We start from the raw sequence: 11,381 nt of genomic DNA on the forward strand, positions 1-11,381 counted from the left end.
CGGGTTGGGCTGTGGAAGAATTTTGGTGTTGCCCAGGGAAGTAGTTGAGGAAGGGGAAGGAGACCAGAGTCCTGAGCTAGTCCTGAGACAATGAAAGACTCAGAAGAGGGCTCTAAGTGGCCATACCCATTTCTAAAGCAACCATGTACTCTCTTCTTGGTCTCTTCCATGCTTAGGGAAGTTTCCTACAGTTCTTGCTCTGACCACTTGAACTTTTAAGTTTTGTGTCTTTTGCAAGTTAAGGATCAGTAACAGTGTCACAGGGGTTTTATTCCAAGTTATCCCTGTGGATTTATTAGCTTTTGTACCGAGCCCAAGGAAGGAACTCAAATGGTGGCTCAATCCTTGCATCTTTGTTTTCTTCTTCCATTTTTCAAATTACTCCTTTGCAACAATGTCCAGGCTACATTCTACTTCTCTGGTTTAATCCATCTATACCAACGAGTTCATTGGAGGCCTTTGGGAAGAAAAGACTAAGCTAGGCATAGGAAGGGAAATTATGACAGACCTATGTAAGGGGGGCGGGGAGAAGGAGGCATTTGGATCATTTATATGCTGCATGTTTTACTGACAGTTAAATACAGTGTTTTGTTCTGTTTTCCGCCACTCGAGGCTTATTTAATTAAATTCATGGCTGAGGATGCTAACCAGCCCCACATCTAAAATAATTGCTTCTCTGTTGGTGAGATGGAAGGCCAGGATTGATTTTCCCCTGGCTGATCGCTCTCCTTTCTGACTCATGAATGTCATCTCCACTCTCCTCCCCACGTCATTTGATCTCTGTATTTGATCTCTATTTAGTAGTACACTTCGCTAAACAGATGTCCGAGTAATTAAAATCCCACATGGGCACACTAGTCAGTGAGTTACATCTATGTAATAGTCAGCTTAGAAACTTTTCACCCTGGGCTCCCCCCGCACCCCCATCCTGGTGTTTGTTGTGTGTCACTGGCCTTGATCGGGCTTAAACATTAGAGCTGAAGCCGGCTGTGTAGGTTTTCCTGCATGTGTTCATTTTCCTTTCCTCCCCCCAACCACCACCATTTTCCCCACAAGTTCCAGGCCTTTCTTTCAACTCACCTGGATTTCCACCAGCATCCAAATTCTCACTGAATGAATCATCTTGTATTCATTCATGTCAGCTCTAGCAATTAAAAGAAAATCATAAAAAGGTTGTTATAACCATGGATTAAAAGTATCTTTTATTTTTCCCCCCTGAGGCATAGCCAAAATATTTCAGACTAAAAAATCTTTTAAAAACAAAAAAACAAAAAGCCTATTTGTTCAAACACTAGAAACCTGTTTGGTTGCTCTAAGTCACTGAGGGACTTGGATGACAGAGATTAGAGAGGAAAGAGAGTATGTGGAGAGGTGCGGGGGAGGCTGGGAAGGGACGTGGAATTTGCTACTTTGGTAGAGGATTTAGAACTTACAGTTATTTATGTGTTAACACTAAAGAGACAATATTTGTAATGGTAACTCTGATAGGGACATACCTTTATGCAAAATTGAACAACATTGAAACATAAAGGAGGTAAACGAATTCCCCTTGCAGCTGGCAGATAAGCATCAATTTTAAATTAAAGAAAAAACAAAACTAAACACTTTTAACAATTCATCAGTTTCGGTATCTACCAAATTAGCCAGACAAAAATCAGATAAGTGACAATCTTAATGGAAAAGAATCACATTTAGCAAATCATTTTATAAAAGTTTTTCGTCATATGTATGTTGCTTGTGAGGCTACTTATAGAACATTTCAGAATTAAAAAAAAAAAAAAGTGTGATTAAGCCGGGTGGTGGTGGTGGTGGTGGTGGTGGTGGTGGTGGTGGTGGTGGTGCACACCTTTGATCCCAGCACTGGGGAGGCAGAGCCAGGCGGATCTCTGTGAGTTCATGGCCAGCCTGGTCTACAGAGCAAGATCCAGGACAGGCACCAAAACTATACAAAGAAACCCTGTCTTGAAAAACAAAACAAAACAACAACAACAACAAAAAAAGTGTGATTAAAAAAGTCAAGCAGGAAGTTCAGAGGCTGACAGATACTGTTTTAGTTCTAAAACTCTAAAAATAGTTACCTAAACTTCACTGCCACGCTTATATTCAGAAAGTAAGCAAAAATCCTTCTGCTTAATCGAAACTTCATTTTGGTGGTTTACATTCAGCTTACACTCTTGTTATCTAAACTAACAAAAGCTCTGTAAATAAGCAGAGATCTAAATTAACAAGCGTCTTAGATAAATAGTTGCACACAATGAATGAGAGTCTTACATAAACAGTGATACCAAACGGGAGCTAGTATTTCAGGAAGGTAGATTCCAAAGCCACAGGAGGGAGCAGCGTGGGTGTGATTTCTGTTCCTGTCTACTACCCAGACTGCTGTGGATCGCCACAGTTCTAAGGCTGGCGTGTCTGCATTCTCTCTGTGCTCAGGACGGCCACCACACTACCACCGAGTGCGTCTTCTCGACTCCTCTTCCCCTTTGTGGAGCTCATGTTTCATCTAAAAAAGTTCAGGACACTTTTTTTTTTTCTGACCCAGGCTTTTTAAGCTGTTTTCCCTCCATTCATTCCTTATCACATATCTATCCCTGCTCAGCTGTTTCTTTCTGATCATTGAACAAGAATGTATTAGTTCCAGTAACCTATTTCCGCTTCCCACTGCCTTAGTATAAACTAGGAAGGATATTTCTTGACCTCCTTACAAGGTTGTGAAGATCCTAAGAGCCTCCCACAAAGAGCTCAAACCACAGCCTCACCACTTTCCTTTTGAATGGATGATAGCAAGGTACTTTACTTTTCTGTACTTCAGTTCCATAATGTAGAAAATAGAGAAAATGAAACTACCTATATTCTAGGGTTGTTCAGTAATGGTCACATGAGGTAATTCCTGCAGATCACAAGGTCAGAACATGCTTGCTTACAACAATCTCTGTTCCCTGTAAATGCCAACACAAATGCAGGTAGTTGCAGGGTTTCCCACTGAAGTCAGGGCACTTCCTCTAAGTCTCCCATCTCTGTAGCCTGAGGCCTCTGGGATGTGTTCTTATTTTGGGACTGCCACAGTTAAGCTATAGCCCCTGAGTGTGGCCTGTGGCAGTTAAGGATGGAAGCAGCAAGATGTGAGGATGCTGTTTGAGAAGCATCCTCTGAGGATTTGAAGGTACCTTTGCCTCTCACCAAACCCAGCTCAGTCCCATGGCTTCATTAATACATTTACTTCAAATGGTTTGTTTGTGTTGATTTTTCACTTTGATATCAATGTGCTTAAAAGGGGTGTGTGTGTGTGTGTGTGTGTGTGTGTGTGTGTGTGTGTGTACATGCAGATACACAAAGAAACCATCCTCTCTAGTCTGGAAAATGAGGGTTGTAAAGAGGTCAGTTGGTTCTCTAGGTACTTGACTTCTCTGTTTTTGTAGGCCAAAGTGTTGTGTAAATAAACACAAAAGCATCCTTTCCACAGTTGTGCAACAGTCTCCCTGTCGTTTACATTATTGTTGTTTTATAGATCTCAGCATAATTTTAAATCCTCCTCTTCCGGAGAATATAGGAAAGTGCCATGTTTCAGGCACACTTTTGAAAAAGAAACTGGAGAAAAAAGCATTTACAACCTAAATGTTACCCCGTAGAAGAGAAATGAAGTGAGAACACACAAAATATACAAACAACAAAACCTGAGCATTCCAAAAGAAATGGGATGAGTCTTTCAAAGAGCTCTCTTCTGAGATTTTCTCGCACTGGCATGCACGTATATTGGTGCAGCTGTACAAAGTCCCAGAACACCGTGAAGGACCGGTGCTGGCAAATGCCAACTCTTCTACGTGATAGCCACCACACACAGCTATGCTCCGACTTATTATTTATAACTTTTGTCTTGCACTGCACTTTCAATTTCCCACTGCTCCCTTTACCCTCTTCACGCCTCCCTCTTTAACCGGGGATGGATTTCAGCATGTCTGAAGCATGTGTTCAGTCAGATGTCTCCGCAGCCACTGGTCAGGATTCCTAATATTGCTTGCTGATAATCCATGTCCTCCCCATTAGTGATGCTTCATTTACTGACAGATTGAATTCAGAGCTATCTATTTGAAATCTATTTGTCAATCTTTTTTTTCGGTAATTCAGTATCACTGTAATTATTAAGTCTTTCTAATATGTATTATCATCTGGTGGAGTGACCATCTCTGCTCTTACTACTCTGTTTTTTCCTCCAGACAGAAATTGTTTCAAATCAAACCTGTCCCATTGGAGATTTTTTTTTTTTAGTTAAAATTACAGATATTTACCCAGTAGCAGATATATCTTGACTCAATCTTTGCCCCCCTTTTCCTATGGGATATAGATCTCACTCAGTTCTTGCCCACATTATGTGTGTAGGATCATTTAGTTACTTTGAATAGGGTCTTTTGAACAGCTTTATTACCCAACAGGTAATTGGTAGATCACTGAAAAACCTTTTTATATATAACATTCATGTATGTACGTATATATGTATACAGTGTATGTTTGCATTATATGTGGGTATGCATGTGTAGAGATGCACACACCTGTGTATATACCTACAGAGGCTAGAGGAGGACATCAGGTGTCCCATTCTCTCTACCTTATTTCCTTCCATGGAGTCTTTCACTGACTGACTAAAATGCTCCCAGGATCTGCCTGTCTCTGCCTCCAGTGCTGGGGACACACACACACACACACACACACACACACACACACACACACACACACTGGTTTTTCAAGACAAAGTTTCTCTGTGTAGCCCTGGGTGTCCTGGAACTCACTAGGTCATCCAGGCTGGCCTCGAACTCACAGATATCCACCTGCCTTTGCCTCCTGAGTGCTGGGATTAAAGACGTGAGCCACCATGGCCTGGCCAGGTTCCCATATTTACACAGCAAACACTTTTACCCATTGAACCATCTCCCAAGCCCTGATTTTCAATATTTTACAGTAGCTTTTCAATTAGGTCTCTAAAGTTTTGTAGGTAAAAAGTACTACCTGCAAATAAAAGCATTTTCCCCCCTTTTTACAATAGTCTCCCTATTATTTACATTTTGTCTTTTTGGGTACTTCAATATAATTTTAAATAACAACAGTGATAACAAGCAGCTTTGTATTTTATTTTAATGAGAATGGTTCTATGGTTATATGATTAAATATAGAAATTTTAAAATATGGACAAAAGTAGAGTGAATAATAACATGACATTTGCCTATCACTCACCTTCAACAACCTTCAACATTTTTGCATATACTCTCAAAGGGATACAAACTCCCCCCTTCTGGAATAGGGTTAGAAACGCCTATTCATGTCTGCAGCCATACCACCCCGAACACTCCTGATTTGTCTGATCTTGGAAGCTAAGCAGGGACAGGCCTGTTCAGTACTTGAATGGGAGGAATACCTATTCATACAGTGGTCTTCATTTCCATTATGAGGTATTAGTCCTAACTAACAGTCAAAGAAATTCAATGATGGTTTTTCCTAACTAATAAGACATTCCACTGCTATGTGATTGCAGAAAACTAGATAGCAATCTCAGTGGTTCCCAATTAGTGAGTGAAAATTGTGATTCATTCATGTAATTATACTCGACAATTATAAAAAATGCTGACACGAAAAGACAGTCAAGTTTATGGAATTAAAACGCAAGCACAAGACAATATACAGGTGTGATTTTATTTTTTAAGTTTTTCATGGGCTGGGAGATGGCTCAGTTGGTAAAGGGCCATCAGTGTAAGAACAAGAACCTGACTTAGTTTCCAGCACTCACATGAAAGCCAGGGGCGTGCATCTATAACTCCAGCCTGGGGTGGGGTGGGAATGGGGGCTCATTCTTCAGCCAGCCTCACTAACTGGTGAGCTCCAGGTTCAGTAACAGATTGTTGTCTCAAAAAGGGGGGCAGGGAGCTGCTGAAGAATACACACACACACACACACACACACACACGCACGCACGCACGCACGCACGCACGCACGCACGCACGCGCACGCGCACGCGCACCACACCACACACACACAATTTGTTCCAAGGAGAAAAGAACACATGTATGAAAGTTTCTGGAAGGGTTTGCAATAAACTATCAATAGAAGTTATTTCTGGGCAGGAAGAATGAGGTGTGGTGATAGAAGAATCAGCTTCCTTATAAATTATTTTATAAACCATTATTGAAAGATAACATTGGTTAATGATTTTCTTTTTGCTGAGTTTTTAAAAATTATCTGTGGGTGGGAGAGAGAGCTCAGTGATTAAAAGTACTTGTTGCTCTTGCACAAGACCCAGGTTCAGTTCCCAGCACTCAGATGGCATGTAACAACTAGGTAAGTCCAGTTCTGGAGGAGTCAACACACTCTTCTGGCTTCTGTGGGCACTGCACGTACATGGTACCCATACATAGAAGATAAAAACAAATATGTTTTTGAAGTAGTTGTTTTAGTCAAGAATAGATATTAGAGTTTTATCACTTATTAAGACTTTTTCTTTTATGGCCTAATTGTATTAGGTATATTTTTATAATGTTAAAATATCTTATTTCATGGGGCAGTGGTGGCTTACGCCTTTTATCCCAGGCAGAGGTAGGTGGATCTCTGAGTTCTGAGTTCGAGGCTAGCCTGGTCTACAGAGCGAGGTTCATGACAGCCAGGGCTACACAGAGAAACCCTGTCTTGAAAAACCAATAGCTGAGGAGCCCCCATGGAACTGGACTAGGCCCTCTGGATAAGTAAGACAGCTGTTTGGCCTAAACTGTTTAGGAGGCCCCCAGGCAGTGGGACTGGGATCTGTCCTTGGTGAATGAGCCAGCTTTTTGGAACCTAGGGCCTATGCTGAGACACTTTGCTCAGCCTTGGTGCAGGGAGGAGGGGACTGGGCCTGCCTCACCTGAATGTACCAGGCTGGGCTGACTGCCCAGGGGAGACCTTGCCTTGGAGGAGGTGGGAATGGGGGGTGGATTGAGGGGAAAGACTGGGGGGTGGGGTGGGAAGAGGGAGGACAGGGGAATCCGTGGCTGATATATAAAACGACTAGAAAATCTCTTATATAAAATAAATAAAACAAAAAGAAAAACCAAAATAATAAATAAATAAATCTTATTTCTAGAAAAAAGTACCATGCTAAAAGTGATTTACTGTATTTCAGTTTAATTTGCTGACATTGGGTTTGTTGTGTGAAGTTACATTTAAAAATTTTTTGTAACATTTTAGAAAAGTTTTATGATACATTTCAATTCATAAAATATTTACATACTCTAACAGGGAATTATATGTCCTGTGAAGTTTGTTGGGATATGCTTATAGCATTTCTAAGCCTAAAGCCTTTAAAAAGCCCTTCCTTGGCTTTGATTCACACTTCACTTTCCTTCTCTTCCTCCTCCTTGTCTAATTTTTAGTGATTTTTGTCTTTCCAGGAAAAATAAAAACAAAAATATAGCCATGGTAGTAGCATGTAATTAAAAACAAACTCCTTATCAGTGCTATCTCCTTTGTCTTTTACAGTTTGATTTATGTTCTGTATAATTCGTTAAATAGATTTTTCAGGGATTTCTCCAAAGATTTTTCTTGATCTCTTTCCTTTTGAATGAATCCGTTTTATCAGTCTCCAACTCATCCATTTCTCTTGCAGTAGTCATTCTTCAATCCTCCTTCCTTGAATGATGATGATGATGATTAGGTTATTGTGCTTTTGTTTTAAGTGCTGTTCATTTTACCTAGTTTTGTTATTCTTTCTTATTAAGATTTCACCTGTCTAACAATACTGGTAAGCTAGCTGAGGTTGCAAGTGACTTTCAGATATTTCTAACAGTTTGATGGGCAAAGATTTGCTAACACTGACTATGCCATTTAAAATGTGACTCAGACACTAGTGGCATAAAGAGTTATAAAATGCTTGAGTACTAGCACACAACCACAGCAAGCTTATGACCTGCTGAAGAGGCCAGGGCCTATTTGCAAGCACAAACCTGCATGGTTGCTGAACATTGTCTGTCCTCAGAAATTTGGGGGAGAACTAGCAGCCAGGATTTAAGGAGATGTTCTCCTGTTCCTTTAAGATTCCTTCTGCTATTTCATAGACATAAATAACCTAAGATATTCCTAAATGCCTTTTACTTTCTTTGAAAATATACACATTATCTACACAGCCTTGCTTCATTTTTTTTTGGTCATAATTAAATTCAGATGAAATGTTTTTCAAGTGCAAATGTTAAAAATTGTAAACACAGTAAGAGAAAAAAATTTCACTGTAAAAACCAATTCACTAACTACAGATGTAGATGAAAGCAGAATACATTTTTAAAATGATTTTCAAGGTTAGAATTTTAAGCAGTTAAGTTGCTAGTAGAGAACTCCGTGGCAACAGAAAAGCACATTTGCAAGTGTCTGGTCCTCACCAAGGTCCGCTGCAGAAATCATTAGATTCACGTGTTTGCAGATTATGTAACAGTTTTTAAGTGGCCAGGAAAGGGAGGATTTTGTGGTCAGAAAAGTGGAAATGTTCTATTTAACATATGACCCTGGCCAGGCCCATCTCAAATTACTGTTGATCAAGTTACAGATGATTGACAAGTCAGGTGGGAGCCAGAATGTGCCTGATGAATCTTCAATAAACATTTTGCCACAAATCAGTGGCTTTTACCATTAAAACCATGACCTTAACTCTCTGATATTTAAAATAACGCAAAGAAAAATTGCAAAGCATTGTGAGCTAGACGTTGCTTTAAAAGGCTTGTAATTTACCCTCTCCTGGTGATCTTAGAACAAGCAAAACATAGCTTTGTGAAAATGACCTAAAAACATATCATTAGAACTCCAGATCAACAGCTTTATAATCATAATTGAACGTGTTTTCTGTTTTACACAAAAAGCATGCATCTCAACTTTTCAAATTTCCAGATGTTTAAAACATGTAAAAGCCGATCTAGGACTTAATTCTTGTGAGGAAACACCAGCAGAAACCAAATAAACAGAAGCCCAGACTTTTATCTCTCTCCCAACCCCAAGTAGTGGTATTTGGCATTGATCTCAACCGATTGCTGCTAAAGTGGCACATTAATGAGACAGTAATCCAGAGCCAAAACAGGGAGAAAAAATTGTTTGTTATGATTGTGAAATTTTTTAGGAAAGTATACCCAACACTCAAACACTGCCAAAGAAAAGCTAACCTCGAGGCCAATTTTTAAGTACTAAGATTTGATGAAAAGGTAGAATCCCGCCTCCGCTCCCCACCACACACAAAAAATACACCCTACTGCAGCCAACTTTTGAGGAATTTATTTTACTTATAGTTTGAATAGAATAAACTTTATCCACTTAGACTGCAGTTCGATGAATTGTGGCAACTGTGATGTAACTACCACTCCTTTCGAAATACATAATCGTTTTTCTGGCCTCCAGTGTCCTCCTTTCCTTTCAATTTCTGGCCAGGCAAATGCTTTGTGTATCTAGTTTCCATCTTCTAAAACTCAGACATGGACTCAAATGGTCTTTTCTGAGATTTCCCCTCAGAGTATGATATTTTCAGATCCGTATTCACACTGAGTCAACACTGTGCCACCTTTTGGGGCACGATATGTTTTCAGACAACTTTACCTGCATGGTCCTCACTCCAATTCCTCTTCACCACCCTGATGGACAGCATTTCAGTTTGGTAAGGGAGCACCGAGCAACTCCAGCCAACCTGCTAGCACCTGCTGTGAAGCATGAGGGGACAGATGGGACCAAGCCACGTGGAACAGACGCTGGCAAAACATGCACCCTGGAAGTGGGTGAGTCATGCTTGGAACCCCAGGCCCAGGGCTTCCCCGAGGCTGAAGTCGCCACCCCCTCGGGACACCCCGTGCCCACACAAGTGCCTCCGGGACCAAGGGCTCCAGCTGGGCGGCCGCAGGGCCACTGGAGCGCACAGATGATGCACAGACCTTCAAGGTCCCAGAAAGGGGAGCCCAACAGCAAACATACCCGAACTTCAGCTTTGCCGGTGGCCCACAGAAGCAGCGCGCTTATATACGAACGCGCTCAGCCGCACTACACCCGGCGTCTCACTCCGCGCCACCGCAGGCGTTCCACTCCGCGCGCGGGCGGCCCTACTTCCCGGCCGGGCGCTGGGCCCGGAGCTGCGGTGTGGCAAGCGGGCGGCCTTCCCGCTCCTGCCTCTGGGCTGCTCGGGAGTGGCGGGCCGCACGCCGCCGTCCGCTGGACCGACCTGGCTTCGTCCTGCGCGGCGGCGTCCTGGTTGCAGGGCCCCGGGAGACTTCGCGTCTGGACGCGATGGGACCGAGCCGGCGGCGCCTCGGCCTGGCCCCGCTGGGCCCCGGGGCCGACTTTCGTTTTCTGCCGAGCGCGGCGGCCTTGTTCCCAGCGGCCACTCACGGACTCAGGGCGGCTCTGTGTCTGCGGCCTTCCGGGGCTGGAGGAACCGGCCCGCGCCCGAGGAGGGTTTGCCTTTGGTTTGTGCCCAACCTTCTCGTTCGGATTCGAGCTGCCGGCCATCGTCGGCGCTGGGGTTTGATGTTTTCTCGTGCTCGAAGATTTTGCACGGAACCGAGTTTTCTGGCTCCCTGCATCATCACGTTGTGTTAGAAAAAATAAATAAATCCAGAAAGCCGGGGCTGGCCGCACTGCACACAGGCTGGGCTGTTCGTTCTGCGGAGGCCTGCCCGTGCGGGGCGAACAACCCTGGGCAGAAGCAATGGAACCAGAGAGCCTTGGCGCCTAGGGGAGGGAACCGCCCTGGGTTAGAGTTAGGTTAGGGGTCCCATAATATGATTCATGACTACGCAAAGAGAATGTGGGAAGAAACTCGTCCAAGAACCGGCTTTGAGTCATCGGGGAAGGCATCTGTTTGAGCATACAACCTGTCAGGAATGACAAAACAAAAAATAGCAAAGCAGACGAGGAAGTCAAATTTGGCTTTACAGTTTCTTTGTCGCAAATTATCCTCCACAAGCATGGCAACTAACCCCGTGCTAACAATAGATAGTTTTCATATTTGTTCATTGGTTTCTTCCTGTAAACCTATGAGAACAGCGAGTTCACTGTTTTCCCTGGAGCATAGTGTGTGTAGTATTTGGCAATGGACTGGGAGCAGATATTTTTTGCAGATATTTGCTGAGTCAGCAAATAAGAAGCAACCACAATTATTTAAAGGTCCTGTGAATTGAGGATAAAAACCACAAGACACAAGAGAAATTGCTCTCCTGGCTCACTTTTATTTTTTTGGCTCAATAATCCATAAGGAATAGCTAAGAGGTAGCCAGTCTGTCATTTCATTTTCCAAAGGGGAAAAAAAATGGCGAGCTCTCCTCTGTGCTGTTTTTCATTCCAGAGACTGATACTGTGATGTCAGTTCACCTCAAGTGTATGAGGAAAATGAACGTCCATAA

At 42.6% G+C, this 11,381-nt stretch overlaps 1 protein-coding gene across 4 annotated transcripts; it reads right to left on the bottom strand.

The window, feature by feature from the left end:
- Positions 1-375: 375 nt before the first annotated feature.
- LOC119088053 (basic salivary proline-rich protein 3-like) lies at positions 376-10,931 on the bottom strand. Of its 4 annotated transcripts, none has more exons than XM_037205992.1 (3): positions 9,589-10,931; positions 1,081-1,144; positions 376-457 (listed from the first exon to the last, which is right to left on the bottom strand). In XM_037205992.1, the coding sequence occupies exon 1, from the start codon at positions 10,486-10,488 to the stop codon at positions 10,024-10,026; it is 465 nt and encodes a 154-aa protein (XP_037061887.1). In that variant the 5' UTR covers positions 10,489-10,931; the 3' UTR covers positions 376-457; positions 1,081-1,144; positions 9,589-10,023. The 4 variants fall into 4 exon arrangements, with proteins under 4 accessions (XP_037061887.1, XP_037061890.1, XP_037061889.1 ...); XM_037205995.1 differs by lacking the exons at positions 376-457; positions 1,081-1,144 and adding an exon at positions 1,990-2,503 and having other exon boundaries at positions 9,589-9,689; positions 9,958-10,931; XM_037205994.1 differs by lacking the exons at positions 376-457; positions 1,081-1,144 and adding an exon at positions 7,119-7,647 and having other exon boundaries at positions 9,589-9,689; positions 9,958-10,931.
- Between the last annotated feature and the right edge of the window lie 450 nt (positions 10,932-11,381).

Source organism: Peromyscus leucopus, chromosome 5 (assembly GCF_004664715.2).
Source record: "Peromyscus leucopus breed LL Stock chromosome 5, UCI_PerLeu_2.1, whole genome shotgun sequence".
Lineage (NCBI taxonomy): Eukaryota > Metazoa > Chordata > Mammalia > Rodentia > Cricetidae > Peromyscus > Peromyscus leucopus.